Genomic DNA, 24,230 nt, shown 5'->3' on the forward strand with positions numbered 1-24,230 from the left:
TATTTTAAGTAACTAGAAGAGATATTTTATTCTTATTCTAGACATAGGCTTCCTCATCATGTCTCCTGACAATCATATTAATAGGGGAAATCTTTCTTCTTTCATTTACTCTGGTTTGTGGTAATGAAAATTCAGGACTTGTATTTTGCATTGCAGGATAAGGGAAGATCTTAGAATATATAAGTTGTCAAAATTCATACTACTTATCTCTTAAATAAAATTAAAAGAATATCAAAAATGAGAATATTGCTAATAGACAAATTTCACCAGTATTAAAAACTGTATCATTTTAACTTTTTCACTGATGTCAGGTAGGGAAGCAATTTCAATCTCAAACATTTATCTTAGTAAAATTTAATCTACATTTTTGTCAACTTGGAAACAGATCCGAAGAATATGCTTCCAGAAGGTGTTTTAAGTATGTCAATATGACCAGCATCCACATAATCAAAAGCATTAACCACAAATAAATATCATTTAAGTTGCATGTCTATTGAGAAATATTAGTGGTTGTGGACTTCTGTTTAAATTACTTACCAAAGGCCCAAGTTTTCCTTCAGGACCTTGAACACCAGGATTTCCTGTCAAACCCTGAAAATAAAAAAGCAACTGTCAGTTTGTTGCTGACCTGCAGCTGGAGTAAAGATTCTTAAGAGTAAAACTAGTGTTGTTTTTTTGTCAACTGAATAGAATGACAGTTCTGTAAATCAAGTAAATTTTTAAGTGATGTATTGTTAAAATAAAATTTGTCAGAATTTCTCTGCCAAAATTACTTTACTTGCTATATTGCTATAAAAGTATATTTACAAATATTTATAAATTCTTTACTTGTTAACAAGTAAAGTTATAAAATTTGACAAACAGAATTTTTTTCTCATGCCAAGTGATAAAGCTATTAATACATATTCCTTTGAGAAAGAGAGACGAGAAGTTACCATGTTTTCTATATATGATAAAAATAACAAATCAGTACTTTTTAAAATAATGAATTGGATCAAAACCATAAAAACAAAGAAATGTTCTAAACTGTAAAAACAAACTAAATTTAAAAACAAACAAACAAAAACCCTTTCAATGCATGCCCAGGAGCACTTTTCCCCACTGATGTAGCAAACACTTGCTACATTCTTACCCGAGCACCTGGAAGCCCAGGTTCGCCTGGACGTCCTGGATCTCCCTGGCTTCCTTTGGGTCCTGAAGAACCTACAGGACCCCGTTCTCCTTGAGCACCCTGTACCGAGGCAAAGCAGATGCATGAAGAAAAAGAGTATAGAAAAACAAAAGCAAGCCAAAGTAAAATTACTGTTTTACAAATCAAGGCACTAATATACCATCCAAATCAAGGAACTAATATAACATACAAAATTTTGTCACCACATTCCTCCAACTAGCATCCTTCTCCCCTATGCCTCTTAATACAGGAATTACACAAGAGAGAATTGGGGTTAGGCCTGATATCTGTATCCATCTCCTTTCTGGATCTGAGCCCATGCAGGTCATAGCTAGATCACCGTGCTGAAAAATGGCATCTTCTGGAGCACCCCCCACGTAAGTATCAACGTTGACAGGGTAACCTCACCTTTGGCCCAGGTAAACCATCAGAGCCTGGAAAACCACGATTGCCAGGAGCACCCTACAAATGACCAAAATGTGATTCTTAATTGTCATTGATATTTTTGCATATGTAATGAATAGATGATTTTTATTCTTAGTACTATAAAGTTTTAGGAGCCATGATCAAGCCAACATGGTTACAGATATGCATGAGAAAAATCTGACTCGATGGAAAAAATTTAAAATTTTGAAGAATATATAAGTACTGAGCCAAATAATTCTTCAAATGAAGAAATATTCTGCACTTTGGGAGGCCAAGACAAGCAGATCACCTGAGGTCAGGAGTTCAAGACCAGCCTGGCCAACATGGTGAAAACCTGTCTCTACTAAAAATACAAAAATTAGCTGGGTATAGTGGCAGGTACCTGTATCCCAGCTACTCAAGAGGCTGAGGCACAAGAATTTCTTGAACCTGGGAGGCAGAGGTTGCAGTGAGCCAAGATGGTGTCACTGCACTCCAGCCTGGGCAACAGAGCAAGACTCTGTCAGGGAAAAAAAAAAAAAAAGGAAGGAAGGAAATATTCTAATGATTCATTGTAAAATTAAACAGAGGAAACATAGCTAGAGATGAGAGGCAAAGGTACCATCTATAGCAATTAAAATGTCAACAATAACATTCATTAATGAGATTTTTGTGAAACCCTTTGCATTCTCCAAAGCTCTAGATAAATGTGAGATTATTGTTCTTCTTTTCAGACCTGTCTCACTATGCTCCAGTCACAGCTACCTCTTCTAGTCTTTAAAATCACCAGGTCCTTTCTGCCCTTCTAGCTTTGCATTTGCTTTTTCCTCTGCTAAGAATGTTCTTTCTTCCAAGTTTTCTACTGGCTTAAAGTCATCTTCAGGTCTCAGATAAAATGCTATCTTCTCAGAGGATCCTGTTTCCCAACCACTGAATCTAACATTACAACACTGACATACATGTGTAGTTACTCTCCAACGTGTCATGCCTTTATTTAGTGTGTGTATGGCACTTTTTAAAGTGTGTACATACATTTTTATTTACCCATTGACTTGTTTATTGTTTACCTGTCCACTAAAATAAACAACTATTTACTAGTCTCCACATGAGGACTAGGATCATAACCTTCTTGTTCACTGATACAATTCCAAGCACAGATGGCTCAAATTGGCATAGAGTAGTGATATAACCAATATTAGTTGAATAAATGAGTAATGATTAGTCAGTTGTCTCTTTTTTTTTTTTTTTTTTTTTTTTTTTTGAGACAGAGTCTTGCTCTGTGGCCCAGGCTGTAGTGCAGTGGCGCAATCTTCGCTCGCTGCAAGCTCCGCCCCCTGGGTTCATGCTATTCTCCTGCCTCAGCCTCCCGAGTAGCTGGGTCTACAGGTGCCCGCCACGACGCCCCGCTCATTTTTTGTATTTTTAGTAGAGACGGGGTTTCACCGTGTTAGCCAGGATGGTCTTGATCTCCTGACCTCGTGATCTGCCCGCCTCAGCCTCCCAAAGTGCTGGGATTACAGGTGTGAGCCACTGCACCCGGCCATCAGTTGGCTCTTTCTATTTGCACATAACTGTACTGAACTGTGCAAGGAACCTGCAAGCATTTCTCTTAACTCCTCTAGTTTTCCTTACTATTCTTAGACTTACTCACATAATTCCCTCACAACTATAAGAATGTGTTGTATTATTCAAATTTACCCTTTCTCCCACTGGCCCTGGAGGACCAACTGTTCCTGGGTCACCTCTGGGACCTCTTTTGCCTTCTTCACCAGGTGGGCCTATCGGACCCTGAATACCATGTGGCCCCTGTTAAAAACAGAAGGACAGTTACCAGAAAGACCCATTCAACCAGTGAATTATAGTTGGAAGTCTCCTTTAACGAAGTCAGTCACAAATTTTAAAGTATATGGAACGATGAGATATTTTCACCTCAAGCTATTATAATTCTCATTATTATTTTAAACCCCTGAGCATTTTGAGCTGTACACTTCTAGACAATACTATGTTCTTCTTATCATTAAAACAATGAAACCTTACTGGTTCCCCTTTTGGGCCAGCTTCTCCTTTGAAACCTGGAACTCCTGGATCACCCTGAAAAAAATATATTGATATTTGTAAGAACCAGGACATTTTGCTAGTCCAATCTGCTCAAATTAGTTACAGTAAATGGGTTTTAAAAATTCTCTCCAGTTGAGTCTGCTTTGCATCAGTAGTATAATATAACCATTTCTAAATGAATGTATGTGAATATGTTAATATGTGTAAATTTTCATAAAATTCAGTATAATTTGGTAGCTGTTTAATTTATAGTGGTCTTTAAGATATTTATTTTTTTAATTATGTTTTTTATCACGTGTAGTAGAATAAATAGAATTATTGAGTTATTACTCAAATTTGAAAATTAAAATTGGAACTATCAATAACTTCTATAGATAAATATATTTAGGCTGTATTTTAGGATGTGAAACTGTTTACCCAGAATCAAAATAATTTTATATTTATGCTATATTTATTGAGAATTTAGCAACTTCAAATAGGGCATTTCACTCTTAGAGTGTTCGAGGGTTTTTCTATAGGTGTGTCTTTAAATACCAACTGTAATTTAGGTTGTAAGAACCGGATTACAAAATTCAAAACTTGGTAAAATCAAACGTGACACTAGCAACATTCATGTTTTAATAAATCTGTCACCAGCACTTAAAGAGAATTTATCAGCATGACCACATTACTTGGAACAGAATTGAAAATATTTGTTTAAATATTTATTTTTATACATCAAGCTAAAAGCTATTAAGCATAACTTCTCAGTTGCTTTATTATGGGTTCATCAAAATATTTTTCTAATAAATAATTTCTGTAAAATATTAAAACATTTAATCTGACATTCAGTCTGATTAATATATTTGAATCAGTCTTTCAGAATAACTCTCAAGAAATAGTTGCTGAACCAATTTTTAGCCAAATTGTCATTATAAATTCCTGTTGAAGCTCTATACTTCCTCACACTGGCTTGCATAATATTTTTATAGTATTTATTATTCAATTACTCATAAAAGTCTATGAGGTGAACCATAAAGTTATAACCTTATTATTTTAAATAAAAGAACACTAAAATTTAACATACTGCAATAATGTTCCCACTTAGAATTTAAACATCTACATTGTACCACAATATTTGGCTTTCACAAAGACTCCCATCTTCCCTCATTTGGGTAAGTCACATTATCTATGTTTCATTGCATCACATTACATGTTATTACTCTTGGTAGTTAGATTACACTAAAGGATGACAGTTCTTTCAAAGGTCATTACCGGTTGGCCTCGAATTCCCTGAGGACCAGTGCTACCCTGAGGTCCTGGAGATCCAGGAGGCCCTGCCGAGCCAGGAGGACCAGAGGTACCCGGAGAGCCCTATTAAACAGCAAGAGTGATGTGATAAGTAGAGACACAGGTAACAGTCTGGGGCCAATGTCTAAGAATCATGTCCATTTGAGCTTCACATGGCATAAATGCATTACTCACCGTTGGGCCTTTGGCACCAGGAGTACCATCAGTTCCTATTGCACCCTAAAAGGTACATTAAAAGTATATAATGAAATATTAAGCAATATCTAGATACAAATGTGGTAGTAGACAGATGTCCAGCCATCTTCAAAAAGGAAGTAGAAGCATTTTTTAAACATCAGCCACCATTATATCATAAAAATTACTTTTTTGACTAATTCTCTTTTACATAAAATAGGTAAAATTTACAGAGTTGACAAGGGAAACACATTTTTTCACAGTTGTAAGCACTCATTCAGAATTCATATATTAAATTTTGAATATATTAAATTTTATATTGCAAAATAGCTAGAAAAAGAGGACTTAAAATGTTCCCAACACATAGAAGTCATATATGCTCAATGGGATGGATATCTTAAATACCCTGACTTGATTATTACACATCTTAGGCATATAACAAAACATTACAGGTATCCCCCTAAATATGTATAAATGTTATGTATCAATAAAAAAAAATAGGTTGAATTTGTTCTGATGTTACAAGAAATGTCCAGCTTTCTGGGCTGGTTCTTAGATATGCCACAAACTTACAGGAAGACCTGGAGAGCCAACTGGACCTGGGGGCCCAGTTTCACCTCTCTGCCCCTGAGGACCTTCAGGGCCTCGCGCCCCTGTAGGACCTGCTTCTCCCTAAAAGGGTGCAAAGGGAAATGTTAATTTAAGAAAAATACAAGAGTGGCATTGTACAAAGTTGACTGCTTATTTGGAATTTTACATTTGAAACCCAAATATTTAAAGAGGCCAAAGAGGATTATAAGAGATATATGCCCAACCAAGCTTAAGGAGTGCACTCACTTTCCCATTTCCTTCTTAAGGGATGATGCTGGTGGCCTCTTCACTAGGAATATTCTCCATATCCAATCTCCAGTTAGAGAAATCCTACACCAGGGTTAGCTTAAGTTCCCTCTCCTCTGAACCTCCACAAAATCTGGAATTTTTCTTACCACATCTGTCAGAATTTACACTTACTACATATTAAACAGTTAAGATAATCTAAGTTCATAAAGAAAAACTAGAAACCTACACCTCAGGCACACCAAGTTACTCAAAGAATAAGATATTCTTAAATGTTTTTTATTTAAGATATTTATCAAAGAATAGATATTCTTAAATCTGCATGGTTTACTTTTAATATGTTCTTCCATAAATGCTCAGGTTATTCAAGCCCATTTCTGTATAAATAGTGTATACATTCAGACTCTTTAGCACAAATCAAATGAGGGAGAAAACCTGACCGACCCACTGTATTTAAAGGGGTTGTTTCTGTTCAAGGTAAAGCTAGACATTTCAAGTCTAGCAATTTACTACACAATTAAAGCTTCATGCAATCATTAGAGGATAAATCATATTATTTTCCAATATTTATAAAGCAACTTAATATTAGCTAAAATGTGCTGCAAGGTTCAGACAATAGTTTTCCAAATTTATGAGACTCACTGTAAAAAGTCTATATAAAATTTCATACCATCATTACAGAACAAGAAATTGTTTCCTTGCTATATAAGCAATATAACAAATCATATTTCAGAGTATAAGATTTCAGTTGTAAAATTCAATTCCACTGACCTTCAAGAAAGCATTTATCAGTAAAGTGAAAAACATCTGGACTACAAATGTCTAATCAACTTAATTTTTGGCAACCTTATAAGCAAAATACCATCTATTTTTAAACCAAAGAAACAACACTTCTTTGATAAGAATTAAAAGATATTTTTTAAAATGCAACATTAAAAGCAGAGTGAAGTGGTTAAGGTAACTTAATAGCTCCCTTTATTTCAAGCCAAGATAGTGAGTCCAGCTGGCAAATAAAAATGCCTAGTTGAGTTTTAATTCATATAAACAATAACTTTTAGCATATGTTTTTCTCATGCAATATTTGGGACATACGTATACTACACATGTATTCTTTGCTTATCTGAAATTCAAACTTCACTTGGCTTCTGTATTTTATCTTGCTTATTATGTACCTATATGGATCTAATCATAAAGGGGCCTGGAAAACCAAAATTCTAAGCCTTAGGAATCTCATCAGTATCAGTAAAGCATATTGAATCTCTGTTTCACTTCATTGAAATGCAAAGAACTGGATTTAGAAGTTTATTCTTTAGTCAGAGAGCAGAGACCATGGCAGAACTTTGTAGGAAAAGCAGGACCCTGTCCAAAAACAAAGATCCAGAAATTTTATGGTGGAGAGAAGCAGGAAGGAAAATACAGAAAATTTCTAACAGAAACAGTTTTGCTAGATGTTTGAGTTTTATTAAGCAGTTTTCAGTAGCCAACAACCAGTACCACAAACACCCAGGAGGAGAGAGAAGTAACCAGAGTGAATGGTTGGGTTGTGTAAACTATGATTGCTAGTGAAGTTAAAGTAAATCCCATGAAAGTTGGAGTATAAACCTCTTTCTGCTAATTCATAGATCTGAGAATATTTCCTTAACCAGAACTCAGTTTGGGGCCAGAGGGTCTCACAAAAAGAGGGAAGGGATTTTGCATGTTTTGACAGGGTTATACAGAGAGTCTGGGCCAGAGTCTGTGGTAGTAACATTATTAGGACTTCAGGGAGAAGATCAGATTCAGAGGAGACCCAAGAAGATCCCACCCACTTGAGTTTACACTGAGTTCTCAGTGAACACTGGGAAAGGAATTAAGGCACTGTTTTCAAGCAGCAGCATCCCCATAGCACCGTGTTTGAATATGTCATTAGAGAGAGCCTAAAGAATAATTTGACTTGGTGATTCTCACATTTTCAAGGAATATCTGAAATGTCAGCTACAGACATTTTTCTTCAAATCCAATTTGAGTAGCACAACTAATACGAAGCATGAACCGACATTTAGGGTGTCCTCTGCATCAGGCTCTATGTGATGGGTTTATGTAGATGATGTCACTTAATCCTCAACAAAATTCCATGAGAAAACAAGGTTTGGAGGGGCCAGGTGACTGTGACCGCAGTCATTTTTGTACAGCATAATCTTGTGCATAATCTCTTCAGGATGAAGAAAGTCATTGCCAAAGGGAAACACGGCATCGGGGGGAATCAGATGTGTTATATTGCTTATGACTTGAAAGAGGTATTCTAAATTAATTCACCAGTTTATCTAATGTAATCCTAATGTCCTCCTACTGTCATCCTTGAATTTATCTGAAAGTACTGAGAGAAAGAACCAATTGTGACTCACTACAAATGTAAGTCATCCCACAGAATACTTTAATCATTCCTACATAGAGAGCCAAATATTCTCCATGCCCACTCCTTTAATGGCTGCATAGAATTGGGTTGGGGGTCTGGGGGAGTGCAGAGTGATAACAAATGTTAGGTGAAAGAACAGCCTTTTGACAGCATCTAATATATTTTAACCTACTATTGTTTGGAACTTTCTGCTGTTTATTACTTCCAAGTACTCTATTCAAGAATAGAGAATAGAGTTCCAATTCAGTTTAAAGCTCCTATTCCTTAGAGCTGTTTTGATTGTCTGGCATTAGAGTCCTAACACATCAGGTTCTTTGATATTATAAGGGTACAATTATAAGTGATTCTCCTTTAATTATACTTATACAGTTAATTTTATTTTTTCATTTATCTTTTTCCATGTAATAATGAACAAAGGGCATACTCTAGGCTCTTTCCTTAGTTAAAAGTAACTTCCACACTTTTAAATTAATTAAATGTCATTCTTCACTTTGGGGCTCATGTAATCATGTAGAGTTAAATACTGTATATTAACATTAACGTCTTACCTTCATTCCAGGATTTCCTGGAAAACCAGAAGAGCCTGGTATCCCAAGAGGACCCTATTAAAAGAAACCAGAGAAGTAATCAGACATGTATTTAATTAGTATCTAATTAGGTCATTTTTAAGTCTTTGGTGTCATTTTGTATTTGTCACATAAGAATAACCTGCCTTTCACTTTAAAATTACAAAGATAATAGTCTAATTTCATTATAAGTACCTTTCAACATCAATCTAAAGTAATGCTAAAAGACATATCCAAGGTATTAAATATAATTGGATTACTCAAATAGCATATAGGATTAAATCAATCACAAACATAAAGTGTTTCAAACAATTGCCTCTTGAGAGATGTACTTTCTTTGTGTTAATCAAATAATATAGTTTTTAGAAAGTTACATTTTATATCAAAATCTAGTACTTCGTTCCGTAAAAATGATGCTTAAGAACCACTTGGAGGCCAGGCATGGTGGCTCACGCCTGTAATCCCAGCACTTTGGGAGGCCAAGGCAGGCAGATCACCTGAGGTCAGGAGCTGGAGACCAGCCTGGCCAACGTGGTGAAACCCAGTCTCTACTAAAAATACAAAAATTAGCTAGGTGTGATGGCGGGTGCCTATAATCCTGGCTACTTGGGAGGCTGAGGTAGGAGAATTGCTGGAACCTGGAAGGTGGAGGCTGCAGTGAGCTGTGATTGTGCCATTGCACTCCAACCTAGAGTGAGACTCCATCTCCAAAAAAAAAAAAAAAAAAATTCTGGATATTTTAGAGAGGTTTTTCAGGCAATAACAAGTGGATATTTATATTACCCTCCATTTGGAAAGGCATGCATAGAATTTAAGCCATTGATTAAAAGACTAAATTTAAAAGAAGTGAGTATAAGAGGAATTCTAGTACAGATTATCCTGACTCTTCAAGGACTGTACTTGAATCCCATCAGTTTTGAATTAATAAAAGCCCTTTCAAAGTATACTTATTTTTTCATTCTATGTTTTGTTTCCTACTTATGAGAAACAGGAAGAAAAGATCCCTGGGGCAAATGATTTCAATTACTATAATTATACTTTACTTTTGGCTGATAGCTTTAAATTTTTTTCTTTTATGATCATTCAGTCTTGGCCCATGTTGACCATGAATATTTCCTACAATACCTTCTCTCTTTCCCTCATAATATTTTCTTTCCTTGGTGTTTTGTTAGCATAATTTACCTTGTAGAGCTTGACTCAACTTTTCCTATTGGAGTAAATTAAAATTGTTCCATGGACTATTTATTTAGGAGCATTTTCAGTAGCAACTTTGTGCTCAATTACTACATTAAAAAATGACTATAGATAACATTCTATAAATATATTTGTGTTATTATAAAACACCACTTTTTGGTTTCCTGCAGCAGTTATCCACATTAATGACCCTATGGAATCATCTGTAGAGCTTTAAAAAATACTGATTTCTGAGTCTACCTCTAGAGATTACATTTTAATTGGATTGGACATCAATATTTTTAAGTTTCCAGGTAATTCTAATGTACAGCCAAAGTTGAGAACCACTAATTTCATGATGAACAGATAAAGTTTACTACATGATGCCTACAATATAAGTATGTACATTTTACTAGCAACCAGTGTTAATCATATATGAAATAATTTATTCTAGATACCATTATATCTTCCTTTTAAAAGTCAGGGCACCGCTATTAAAGTCACATAATTGATGGGAAAAGCACATGTATAATAAATTGCTCTAAAGTTCAGAAAATAACTTTATGTCTTGAAGCTCTTTTTAAAAATTAAATTAGTTTTATTTTGCTTGTAAAGATATAATTTAAGTGTCCTTGACAGAATAGTAGTAGAGACCTTGATCCACAGCACTGTTTCAACTAAAATCTACTTCAGCTCCACACATCTCTTAGGATCCTTTGTACCTCTGGGTAACTCAGCAGTTAATGAGCAGCAATTGAGGCTATTCACATGGGAGAACTATTGCACGTAAGGGAATTTTAAAAAGGGCATATGTTTGAAATGTGTCAAATTTAAAATATTTGCCTTTGTTTATAATTTACAATTCATTCTTTGTTTATAATTTACAGATGATTCTTTAGCCTTAGCCATCTTCATTTCATCATCCACATTACCAGGAGATGATCTTTCTGGTCATAAAGTTCCTATGTTTAAAATCTCTGAATGATCTCACATTAATTACAATAGAAAATAACTCAAAAGTCCTTTAAGTGTGTAAGTACAGCTCTTCATGATCTAGATCTAGTTGTTTAGCTAATTTGCAATAGTTAAATAAGTGTCCAGATTTCCGTCTTGAAGCGTGAATTAAAGGTTCATAGTTACAGAGGATTACCTATGAAATACTGCAAGATGGTCTGAAGCAAAATACAATAGCCTTGTCCATACCAAGCACAAAAAAGCACAGTATACAAAATATTGGTACACACTGAGACCTCATCATTTCTCATTCCATGTTACACTTTTACTCCCACAGCTGTATGTATTGCCTGTATGTTAAAAATTTCCAAAACTACATTTGAAATTCAAATTTCTATCCTGAGCTCCACTCTTGCAAACCTAATCACAAAATTGAACTCATTTATTCCCATTCTAAACTCAAACTCACAAACGGTATCCTGTTCCTCTTTCTTTATTTCCAATTTCAGATAAATTACATCATCCATCAAACACTTTAAACCAGAAATCTACTGGGCCATGTCCATTAGAGTTGTTAGCTCACTGACATGCAGTCGGCCTCTGTTACTACCATAATAAGTTTAGTTCACATCTTTATAATTTCTTTCTGGAATTATGCCAGTGGTATTCAAACTCATTCTTTATTCTTAGCCGTCTTCATTTTATCTTCAAACATTACCAACAGATTATCCTCTGGTCATAATGTTCTTATGTTTAAAATCCCTGAATGATCTCACATTAACTACTATAGAAAAAAGCTCAAAAACCATTTAACATGGTAAGTATAGTCCTTCATGATCTAGCTCCCGCCTCTCAATCCAATTTTGCCTTCCTAGAATTTTCTGAGCCCACTGTGTTTTCTCATCCATGTATCCTCTGGACAATGTTATATTCTTGCCAATTTTATATATTAAATACTTATCTTTCAGGACTTGACTTGAAAGTTGTTCCCACACCTGAAGTTGTATACTATATTATGGAGTTAACAATTATGTTACATAACAATATTAATATCTCTGTTCCTTAATAGAACAGTGTTGAAGAAGTACTGTGTGTCCATCAGCTTTTTATTCCAAGTGTCTGGAACATGGTGAGTGCTCTGTAAATGTTTTTGAATATACAAATGGAAGAATGCATGAATAAATTAATGAATTAATATGAAAGTAATATAACTCACCATTGGTCCAGGTTTTCCAGGCATACCATGTGCACCTCGTTGTCCCTAATTAAGAGAAAAAGGAGAAGATAGGATAAGATTACATTTTATACTGTATTTTCTCATAATTTATTTGCTTTATAAAAAATTTCCAAGTTAAAAATTGAAGAATAAATATTAAAGTTAACTGACAATAACCCTCACTCAGTTAATAGCAATATAAATACATTTACACAAGCTGATATGGTAGTCATAAATGCATCTATCCTTATAGCAATAAGAAATAAAATCAAGATTGAGAAAATGAAACTGATTAAAATGATTCTTTTTACTTTAATGTATCATCTTCTAACATATGAACTCAGAGACAACGAAAATTTGAACACCTCAATATTCTTAATAGCCAGATTAACTCAGAGAAGCAATGTCCAGAAAATAAAACACACAGAAAGAGATAAATGAAGTTATAATGAATCCTGTGGGTTTCACCCAGGACTCCCTTAAGTACTGAAGTATTCATCCTGTCAGCTGGAAATATAACCTGCTGATGGCTCGCTATTGAGACATTCCCTAGGAATTGCCCTCAGCTAAAGGGAATTAGCTGTCTCAAGACTGCACTCTTTCCTTGGTCAATGCAGGGATACAAAGCATTGGCCCTTATTTGAGACAAGCCTGCAAGAGCCATCTCAGCTCCATAGTTCCCCTGAAATTGACTGAGATCTCTGTTGCAATTGCAACACAGTTCAATTTCTCCCTCTGACAAACCCTGCTTTTATTCATTCCTTGAAAAATAGTTTCTAAGAGTACTCACCAATAAATTTCCTGTACTGTATACAAGTCACTTTCCTGAGGCTGTTTCCTAGGAAACCTGACCTAAGACCCTAAGACCATTGATGCCAGAGTGGTTACAAGAAAGCAAACTCTAAAATGGGATTTTTAAGCTGGATTTCCCACTGGTCAGCTGGTGACAGTCGGAGTATGAATCACCCTTGGCATGCTGCGATGGCACAATGGCAAATATTGTCACCAATGGTGAACAGAGATATTTTAAGGGAATGGGCTAGTGGTGCAATATCTTGGGCATTTGAGAAGAATTAAGAAAATAACAATTATAAAGCTGATGGAATTGCATGGGTCTTGTATACTGTGTCTATTGGAGAAATACACTAAAAGGCTGATGGTGATTAATCACCAATGCAAGACTCCTTGGCAGCATTTTTTTAAATTCTCATCTTCTGCAACCAGAGAGAAGAAAAAGCTGAATAACAGGCCAAGCACAGGGCTTAATGCAAGACTATGAGAGCTTGTGGAATGGTTGAATTCTCAAACCTAGAAAGTCTGTTATGTCATGGTCAGGGTCCTGGATTGAGAGGAGTGGCATTAGGATATGTGCATCAACACACTGAAGAACTTCAGCTGGGCCTGGTGACTTATGCCTGTAATTCCAGCACTTTGGGAGGCTGAGACTGGAGGATTGCTTGAAGCCAGGAGTTTTAGACCAGCTTGGGCAACAATGTGAGACTCCGTTTCTACAAAAAAAAATAGCCAGTAATGGTGGTATGCGCCTGTAGTCCCAGCTATTTGGGAGCCTGAGGTGAGAGTATCACTTGAGCCCAGGAGTTCAAGGCTACAGTGAGCTATGATTGTGCCACTGCCCTGTAGCCTGGGCAACAGAGTAAGACCCTGTCCTCAAAATTTAAACGAAAAAAAAAAAGAACTTTAAAATCTCAGGTCCATCTAAAGTCACTGGGCCTAGAGAAGTGGCCCATTCCCCTCATTAATAGTTGGTACTTGTCTCTTGTTGAAGATGATACCTAAGCTTCTACTTTGGCAGACAACTTAAGCCTCACTTCTGTACACCAGACCAATAACTAGCACTATTACTTTTTAAAAAAGATATCATACACCAAAGCACCTATAAGACCTAAACATTAGGTAGAGGTGGGATCTGAGAAAGAATGTATGGGTCTTGGTCCTGAAGGCACTGTATCAAAAAACAGAATACAAAGTTGGAAACCTTTAATGATGTGGATACACTGTCTCATGATATTACAATTTAACACCCTGGTAAGAACCCTGAGAAATAGTGCTAACATGGGAGACAGTTCTTAGAAATGTGGGAAGAGCAATAGCCCATGCTGGGGCAGAAATGTCAGACCTCCCTTGGCAGACAGTAGAAGAAAGCACAGAGAAGTGAGCATACTATATTGATAGATGATGTTAGCCTGGATAAGCCAATAGTTGACTATATTCTATAATATCCTCTATTATCTATATCCCCTTAGGACACTCTGCTTACTAAACTGATATAGAATGGGCTGGTGAGAGGGTCTTGCACTTTCCAAATCAGGGCCTTGAATTTGGTACTGTTGAGTAGCTCTGAGTCGGTCGTCCTCTATGGGCTGGAGGTAATAGCAGAGACAGTGTAAACCTGGGATTGCTAAGAGTAATGGTGATGATCGGATCTTGAAAAAATAGAGGAAAGGTGACAGACCTTAACTCTCTAAGGCAAAGTAGGTGTAAAGTAATGAACTATAAGTTTGAAATATTAGTCAGCATAGCCTGACCTTCAGAGAGTTGTGAAAGGAATAATTAGAATATGCCTCCTATACAGATTCAAGTTACATAAATAGTCTGCAAGAGTATTTCTCAATCTGTATAATTAATGAATCAAAGACAGGTGATCAGGAGACTCAGCTCTTTCGAAGAGTGCACTCAGAGTACCCACCTTTTAGGAGTATGAGGAACATAAAATAAAATGCTTGGAAGAATTCTTGGCATACAATAAGGTTTTGATAAATGTTTCTTATTATTGTAATTTTATTAGTATATCCAAGTTTGTGTTTTTCTATGGACTATATTCCAAGCTGCTATATGTATTCATTATTTTCTTAATTTTTGTATTAAAGTAGACAACAAATGTACTGTGGCTGTATGTTAACATTAAAAGCAAAGGGAAGGTTGTTCAAGAATTCTCTGTACTTTATTTTCAATTTTCTGTAAAACTGACTTTATTCCAAAAGAAAAATAAAAAATAAAAATAAAAAAAGGTGACCAGTACTGTTAATTTCATTTAAAAGGCAAGTTCAGTAAACTAAATCTAAAAATGAATTGAAATATACATCTCAGCAGTATAAGTAAAAGCAGATATACTTACAGGAGCACCCTGTGGCCCAAGTCTCCCTCTCTCTCCTGGCATTCCCCTCGGACCCTATGACGATAGAGAAGAAATATCTCTTGAAGCACCTAATTTGAAATGTAGGGTAGTCTGACTACCCCACTCAATCCAATTGAGACTCAAGATAATTGGCCACCAAGCAATAGTATTTCCAGGGGCAATGTTGGGTTTGAAAAACTCTCCCCATTTGGAGATAAATAACCTATCACCCCTTACATAGATAGATTTCACTTAACCTGGCTTTAATGGGCTAAATGTACAATAATCTTGATTTGATCACTGTGTATAGAAAAAGAATAAGGGCATTCAACTGGTAAGAGAAACAATGAAATGTTGAAAGCCTTTGCTATTAGAAGGGCTCAACTCTCTTGTGCTTGTCTATCAGCTAGTAATCAAGATTATTTTACCAGCCAACTTACGTTCTCCATTTATTTTTACTTTTCATTAAAAAATTCTCTTGTTATAATCTAAAAGGCAAGGAAATATAACCTTAGAAATTTAAGAAACAAGAAAACCAGCACATACCAGAGGACCCATGGCACCCATTGAACCAGTGGGGCCAGCTTCACCCTAAAACAAAAATGAGAATACATTACAGTATGAGAAGCCTATAACTGATACTCACATCACTTTGCTCTGTGTGTGTAATTTTAAAAGCATATTTTCAAAGAGGGCATATGAAAGATGTACTTTTGACATAGGATCTCAGAATGTTGTTCTATTACTTCTTCTCAAAATTCAATAGTAGTATAGTTTTAAAGAAATACATATAAATTAATATTGGGGACTTAAGATTGATGGAAACTATCATACCTAGCCGCAGTAACTAGTCTCAGGAGTCTCAGGAAAGGACTTATCTATGTCTGATATGTCTCAAGTAAAACTTTACAAAGCTAAAATTGATTGTAATATTATCTTAAGATCTATTCTAGGAGACTTAGAAATAAAAAATTTTAAAGTCAAATGATTTCCACATTAGGTCATGATGTTTTCCACTAAAAATTCCGTTATACTTCCTTGATGTTTTTTCTGCCTGTAGAAATACAAATAAATTTTGAAAGAAACAATGGGTAGAGGGTCTTGGTATTAAAGGAGTACTCAATAATGGGACTAATGAACTATCTAAATCTATCAGATATTTTTTAAGACAAAAAATGAATGATTGTATTTTAGAAGATAGATTCACAGTGCCATCTTCATATGAAGACAACACCCATCCTACACTGGCAGACACCCAGTGCCATGGAGGCTGTTCTTGGAGGCATATTAAGTCATGTCATGGTAAAGCCGTTGCCACTCATCTTTGAAAAATTACGTTTATTTACCTAACCATTTATTTATAGCCCTCTCTCCTGCTGAATTAAGATGGTTCTGAAAAATGTGTAAACATTTGAAGCAAAACTAAGAAGCCAAAGTGAGGTTACAGTGAGATAATTATAAGATTACCTTGGAACCAGGTGCTCCAACTTCGCCTTTAGGGCCTTCAAGACCTTTGTGTCCCTGAGAAGAAAAATATAAATTTGTATTTGTATCCTGTTTTTTTTTCAATTCTCAAAGGCATAAAAGAAGAACCAAAAATAAGCTTGCAAAAATTGCCTTATAAAAATGAATCTCAAATTTAAAGTTGTTGCTCAAAATATTTTCAAATTCTCAACCTATTCTGAAAGCTTATTCAAGGAAAATTAGAGTTTTCGCCTTTAAATAACATTTTCAGCTTGCAATGTTCTCACCCTTCAAACATTTGTGACTTTGTAGAAATTTAATCTGTAGCTACAAATAAAAAACTTATAGTGGCTTTAGAGGAAACACATAACTACAGAGTTCATATAGTTATAAAATATCATTTGTATTCAAGGTGAATGTTCAAAATACTTAATAACGAGTATAGCAGCAGACCAGACATCTTAATCAAAATCTCAATTACTCAAAACAGAGGCCAGTGTATATTGATTGAAAATCACTATTTGATATTATGACAAATAGATTAGATAGATGATAGATTCTACATACGTAAACAATATATAATAGTTACATCGTAATTATCTTCAGTAATAAAAAAAGGCATTCTATTGCTTTCCAAGTCTAGGTAGACTGGGCCCCTTCTGTGACCTAGTACTCTCTATCTCTACCATTTCACCTCTTCCGCTTTATAGGAATTGCCTAAATTTTCATCCGTATTCCCCATTAGCCTGAAGCTTCAGGTCAGAGATTTTTCTCATTCATCACTGTATCCTCTTTTGTAGCATAGTGTCCAGTACACAGTAAGAACTCAAAATATATTTCTTTATTGAATCAAATTAAACCCAAAGGAAATGTATAAAAAACTTATGATTTCAGTAACCACAGATAAATACTGCTACCATAGACAGTTAAGGACAATCAACAAATTGACTAGTAAAGATTTTGAAGGTAATGCTCCCCAGAGCCTATTCACTAAACTACAGTATCTGAGAGGATTACAATAGATTGAACTTACTCGGTGACCCTTCAGACCTGGAAGACCAGGAGCCCCAGGAAAGCCACGAGCTCCCTGGAAGGAAAACACAGATAAGGCATTTTAGAGTCAATAAGGATGCAAAATTCCTTAATATATCATTTTCCACAAAAAATAGCTAGTACACAGTTTTCCAGCAACATATTAAGAAGAACAACAACACCAAAAAGCAATATACTTTTATCTGTCAAAATATATCTGGGTGACCAAAATTAGCAAAGTAAATATGCTGTTAGAAATGGAAACATGACTTATACAAGGATACAAATTAATACCAGGTATTGAGTTAATGACATTTAAAATTTTTCACATGACATCACTGTGTTATAATTATTAGTGAAAACAAAATATAAGCATGAATCAATATGTCCAATATGAGAATTGACTATACCAAGGTAGAGAAAAAATATTCAGGAGAGAAATTCGAGATAAAAATATCCTTTTCTTTCTTTATTGTGCTTTATTTATGGTACAACATGAAATGCCTTTGTAGCAAACCAATGTTTTTATTTTCTATGAATTTCTGAATATTGGCAGCAGAATATGATGGGAAGAATAGTATTATAATGTGGTCAGGAATTTTTAAAATAAATTGTTTAGGAGAAACTTTGTGGATTTATAATTATTTTTAAAGCTAAATGAATAAACAAAATATCCAACAGAAAAGAAAGTCAAGAAATATGAGAATGCTTTGTTTCTTGACTAAATAATTAATTTCTGCAAATTCTATGTAGCTTTCACCTAAACACATTAAATAAAAAACAACAGAAATACCACAGAAAATCAAATCCAGTGGTACAATTACTTTGAAATGATGCATGAAAGTTTTTTTATACCGTCTTAAAATAGATACCAAGCTAGTGACTTACTTATTTACTTATTATCATGGCCTACATTAATTTGATTTTGCTTTGAATTGGCATTACCACTGTCGCCAGTATATTTAGCACCTTGATAGCATTGATTGATATTATCACGTATTGATTATTATTGTTAATTTATGTATAGCTGGCAGTTAGCCTTATGTTTGGTTAATGGACATTCTATGAATAATCATTGGATAAACAACTGAATAAAGAAATGGTTTAATATTTCTTACTTTCATAGTCCTTTAACCTTTCCTAAGGAACTTCTCTTGTCCTAGCATGATCTTACACAGATAACAAAATCCTTCTGCTCTGCAAATCATAGGTTTCATTCACTATTTCTAAACGGTTGAATAAGAACTCAATGAATGAAATTCATATAACAAAATCAAAGCAATAATTCCTCTGTGACCTCTTGAAAGAAAATTATTTCTTTAGTGTTTTAGAGGGTTATCACAGTAGGGGTAAAACAAATCATGCTCTCTGAACAAATGAAGTCCCATTAATTCTTCTGTTTACACAACCCTGCTCAAGAATTATTTCACATCAAGAACTCCCGTTAAGTCTTCAACTTAAGGCCTCATTTTACAGAGATTTGTCTCCTCTCCATCCTTAGCAGGCAACTTAGTGCAGACCCATCTAAGCCTATAGGAGAATTGCTGAGCTATGTTATTTCAAATAATTAGTTAACTTCAGTTTTTATGGTCTGCAAGGGAAATTCTCATGTGATTACATATCCCTAATGTAACAAGAAAATGAACCAGATGTCCTAATGCTCATAAAAAATTCTCATTCTGCTGACCCAGGACTTTCATTACAGTGCAATCACACATTGCACTGAGCTTGCACAGTGCATCTGTGGTGTGCTGGCGGGGCACCCTTCCTCCCCATGGAGGGCCCACACTGTGAGCATGAGCAAGAGTGCAGCAGGACTTGGGAAGTTCAAACCTGGATGGGTTGAAAAGGACATCTGTGCTAATGATTAAACCTCATGCCTTTGTCTGCATTTATTTCCCAGGCTGATGGAGGAGGAAAGAAAGCAGGGAGTTGGGAAACTGGTTTATGTTTGCAACCAAATAATCCTTTGAGCCTTGTAAATTTCCCTTAAAAGATAAGGGAGCATTCATTTGTTTAAAACATTTCCTAGCATTGAACCTCATCAATTTTCAGAAAGTAAACAGAAAGTAATGTGGTACTGTTGATTGTATTGAGTGGTAGAAACATAATGAAATTATAGAAAATATAATAAATAGGAGAGTGAATGTTTGGGCTATTGGGCAGGAGAAACCCAAGAAGTAGGAATGCTTGAGGAAGATTTTTGCTTGCTTATCATACTCTAATTTTCCCCATGGCCAGTGTAACACATTCTAGAAGAGGGCCTGGCAAAGCAATTTGAGTGATGAGAGACAGGTGGGTTCAGAGAATGGCCAAGGGGCCAGGTCTTGGATTCTGGTGGAGTAGTTGCCAGGGGTCTATTCTTTTAGGGAGCCAAAGGGGAAGAAAACAGCTGTGTTAGGAGGGCTGGAAATCAGTGTATATTGTCATATGATTTTAGGACCCAGAACATTAATCAAGAATTTCGCCAAAATTATGGTTTGGGGAGCAGCCAAAGAGGCATCTCGTCCATAATTTATTGTCCCTAGTTGATAAAAAACAAGGCAACAAGCTTTTCTTCAAGCTATTGTTTAGACATATGTGACAATATAAAGTAAAAATATTAAAAGGATTTTAAAAAGCTAAAATAGGATTGAAGTGTGAACTGTAAATAGGTCAAGCTGGTAACTCATTTTATGAAAAAAACAAACTATTTTTTCTGAATTTTCTGAGGATTTGATGCTCAGTTTGGAGGGTATTCATGTTATGTTCGATATACTTCTCTAGCTCCAGAAGGCGTATTTATGGTGCCAATGCAAAGCAGAGCCATCACTCTGGCAAAATGTCCTGTGACATTTCACATTTTTACAGAAACAAACAATGCTTGTTTGTCTCCATTTACTTAGTGCCTGATACATGTGCATACAGAGAATTGCAATTTAATTCAATGTTCTTTATTTTTCAAAGTTTGCCTTATGTTGAGTATAAACTTACCGGAGATCCTGCAAATCCCACTTCACCAGGATTTCCATTTCTGCCAGGTTCACCCTTTATGGAAAAAATGTAGGAGATTGGGGAGGCAAAAGTGATTAAAAGGTTCTTCTTTGAAACTAAATGATAAATTACTGATAAAACAGCCTTCTTTAGAAAGCTAATGTGCAATTCTCTAAACAGTGCAAAAAAAATAAAATAAAAATAGGCTCTATTCCCTATATTCCTGATAGTACTCGATTCTGTCAGGTTAGTCTGTGGCTTTCATTAATTTATCCAGAAGAATAAATTGTTGAAAATTTTCCTGGTCTGATCTAGCTCACTATTTTATGAATATCAAAATTTATACACACAAACATACATGTATGCTATAGGATATATACTATAGAATTCTATATGATCACATGACACTGAATTAAAGTATTGCTTGTTAAAATACTACTTTCCATTTCTTTCCTGTGGTTAAAAAGAAAGGACTACCAGAAATACGTGCTCTATAGCCAAATTCAATGTAACCTGTTTAAACGAATCTTATGACTCACAAAGAGAAAATATTTATTAATACTTGGTTTAGTATCACATAGAAATTAATGGCCTACCCATAATTTGATCCTCAACTTTGGTACAACTAAGAAAAGAATCTAGAAATATAAGTCTGCTATTGCACACTGTTCTCTGATTACACGTCCTTAATGTTAAAATCTGGAGTTGGGTCTTAACTTTAATTAAAAATCCAATTGAAGAAATCATTTTTTCATCATTGGGGAGCCATATTGGCACTATACTACTAACACATTTTAAAAATTCCTTTTATATAAGACCTCATAATGATGTATTCCATCAAAGCAATATATTTTTTATTTCAGATAATTTCAGTGGTTCCACTAGGAAAGGTTTTTGCTACTGTGACAACAAGCCTAGCATCTAATGGAGAAATCTTAACAAAAACCCAGGGAATGCAGGAAGAGACAGTAGTACCGAATAATACAATACTATGCAAATTAAGAGCCCCTTTTAGATATTTGTAAACTTCTATTCTGAGTTCTTCTGTTTACATTGAATTTAATGGAAGCTAAAAGGGTGGGGAAATGTAATGGAAATTAATACAGAACATTCTTTTTAACATTGTAACTCCTTCACCTCTTCAAAACCTGACGGGAAAATGAGGAAAGGTAGCTTACATCTTCCCCAGGTTTACCAGGAGGGCCCTCTGGTCCACGTGTACCAATCGGACCCTAATAACAAAACAAAAGGAAAAAAAGAATATTTACCTTTACTTACCAATAATATAATTCAAAATATTGAGACAAATGAAATGTCACAATATTATTGAGACGAATGAAAATAATAAATATTGTTGAAAAAGAGAAAATAGTTTTATTAATGTTTTGAATTTTTTGTTGCATCCCTCAGATCATGTGCTCAACAAGAAAAAAAGTGTAATTGCATGAATGCAAATCACTCAGCACTGTCTAATGATCATAATCAGTCTTTGAATTTAAATATTCTGCTACGAGAAACATATAGCTTAAGAACGGGTCATAGAACAGGACTCCCAAACTGGATTGTTATTTCTTCCTACATTAGGGAGGACCTGGCAAGATAAATTAACTCAGTATTTGACATCATTATAACGGTGGACCCAAATGTAACTGGGTCTACATGCTTACTTGACATTTACCATTGGTCCAGGATCACCAGGTTCACCAGGAGGTCCTGTAGGTCCTGCACCACCCTACAATTGAGAACAAAGTATATATACAAACCAAGGAAAAATAGAATATTAAATCCTGTGCTCTCTCAATATACAGTGTAATTGTTCAGATAGCTGGCTCTGCCATCTTCCAGCTGTGTGACTTTGGGCAAGTTACTTAATCTGTCTATAACTGTTTCCTAAAGTGTAAAATCAGAATAATATTGGTACTTACCTTATTAGGCTGTTATGGCTGCTTAAGTGATTAATGTATGTTAAGAACCTAGAATAGTGCTGGCACAGAGTGCGTGAGTGCTCAATCAGTGGCAGTTCTCCTCATCAACATCATCATCATCACCATCATCAACTACCTTTTCTATTCACTGATTGCTTGAAGTAAAACTCCACACACATGATAATGACAATGTGGTAATCTTGACTGAACTAAAGGTTATTTTCATTCTTTCTTTTAAAATACTATTTTCTGATGCCTGTTGAATTGCTATAAAAAATAAAAATAGCTCTACATCACTATTTTACTGGCATCTGATAGGCATTTTAAAAGTATATTGCATTACGTTCTTCCTAAAGATCCCATGGAACAAACATCTTAATTCTTATTTCTAATAATATCACATGGGGATTGCCTCCTACGATCTGATTTCATAGCTTCAGAGTTGGCATATAACCAATTATGAACATTTTCATGACATAACATAATGAATTTCTTCAGACGCAAAGGCATGTAATCTTGTTATCGGAGGTCAGTCACATAAAGAAATCAGATGATAAAAATTTATCCCAATAAACTTTGCAAAAACATGCTGTATATATTTCTAAATAAAAACTCTTTAATATATCCTATTTGAAGTGAGCATTACAATATAAAATTTTAAAACCAGCCAAAAGCAGTCATGTCACAGAGACCTTATGTAATATATGTGTGTATCTTTTTCCTATAGTATGTAACTTAATTATAAAGAGACTTACTTGCTGTCCTTGTAAACCTTGTGGTCCCCTTGGGCCAACAGGACCCTTAAAAACAAATGAGGAGAAATGTTGCATAGTACTCATGACAATTCAGTCAAATATTTCAAAAATGTTGAATCATCTCTAGAATCTGGAAAAGTGAAGCTTTGACAAAGGGGGATGATGACATTCTCCATCTGCACTCATTTGGAAGGCAGCTAAATTCAAGATTAAAGCTTGGACAACATTTGGGATGATTTTATACATACCCTCAGTGTTATAAAGAGAAATGAGCCGTATGTCTGTACACACCCCTTGTCTTTAGAACAAGAACACTTGAGTGTTTAATGGATGGTTCTGTTAATGAGAACATCCGAATAAAGAAAAATCTTGGCAGACATAAGTTAGTTCTCAAACTGCCTATTTAATTCTACAGATTCACAGCATTCTACAGATTCACAGCAGATAATTCTTATAACTTAAATAAGTTGAATTAAAGGTAGATGAAACGTCAACAATAATGACTAGATTATATTAAATATGAGTTGAAAATGATCTGGGGCACTGAGTTTCCTGGGTGATTTCTTTCTTTCACAACATTGATTGAAACTATCCACACAGGCTTTCCTCATTTAAACATGAAATCGTTCCACTGAGGCATAACAAAAGGAAGAAAACAAAAATGCGATTTTAGAACATTTATTATTATATGTCTATTAGAGAAAAC

At 35.0% G+C, this 24,230-nt stretch overlaps 1 protein-coding gene across 1 annotated transcript in view; it reads right to left on the reverse strand.

Moving 5' to 3' along the window:
* The window catches only part of COL5A2 (collagen type V alpha 2 chain), a 148,777-nt gene that overhangs the window by 31,267 nt on the left and 93,280 nt on the right, over positions 1 to 24,230 (reverse strand). The window contains exons 9-26 of the mRNA XM_025404119.1: positions 23,525 to 23,569; positions 22,523 to 22,576; positions 22,023 to 22,076; positions 20,845 to 20,898; positions 17,873 to 17,926; positions 16,843 to 16,896; positions 15,922 to 15,966; positions 15,376 to 15,429; positions 12,240 to 12,284; positions 8,879 to 8,932; positions 5,672 to 5,770; positions 5,099 to 5,143; positions 4,889 to 4,987; positions 3,614 to 3,667; positions 3,275 to 3,382; positions 1,580 to 1,633; positions 1,133 to 1,231; positions 538 to 591 (exon numbers count right to left, since the gene is read on the reverse strand). Of these exons, the coding sequence (XP_025259904.1) occupies positions 538 to 591; positions 1,133 to 1,231; positions 1,580 to 1,633; positions 3,275 to 3,382; positions 3,614 to 3,667; positions 4,889 to 4,987; positions 5,099 to 5,143; positions 5,672 to 5,770; positions 8,879 to 8,932; positions 12,240 to 12,284; positions 15,376 to 15,429; positions 15,922 to 15,966; positions 16,843 to 16,896; positions 17,873 to 17,926; positions 20,845 to 20,898; positions 22,023 to 22,076; positions 22,523 to 22,576; positions 23,525 to 23,569 (1,125 nt within the window). The remainder of the gene's footprint in view (positions 1 to 537; positions 592 to 1,132; positions 1,232 to 1,579; positions 1,634 to 3,274; positions 3,383 to 3,613; positions 3,668 to 4,888; positions 4,988 to 5,098; positions 5,144 to 5,671; positions 5,771 to 8,878; positions 8,933 to 12,239; positions 12,285 to 15,375; positions 15,430 to 15,921; positions 15,967 to 16,842; positions 16,897 to 17,872; positions 17,927 to 20,844; positions 20,899 to 22,022; positions 22,077 to 22,522; positions 22,577 to 23,524; positions 23,570 to 24,230) is intronic.

The sequence above is a fragment of the Theropithecus gelada genome, chromosome 12 (genome assembly GCF_003255815.1).
Source record: "Theropithecus gelada isolate Dixy chromosome 12, Tgel_1.0, whole genome shotgun sequence".
In the NCBI taxonomy this organism is placed as follows: domain Eukaryota; kingdom Metazoa; phylum Chordata; class Mammalia; order Primates; family Cercopithecidae; genus Theropithecus; species Theropithecus gelada.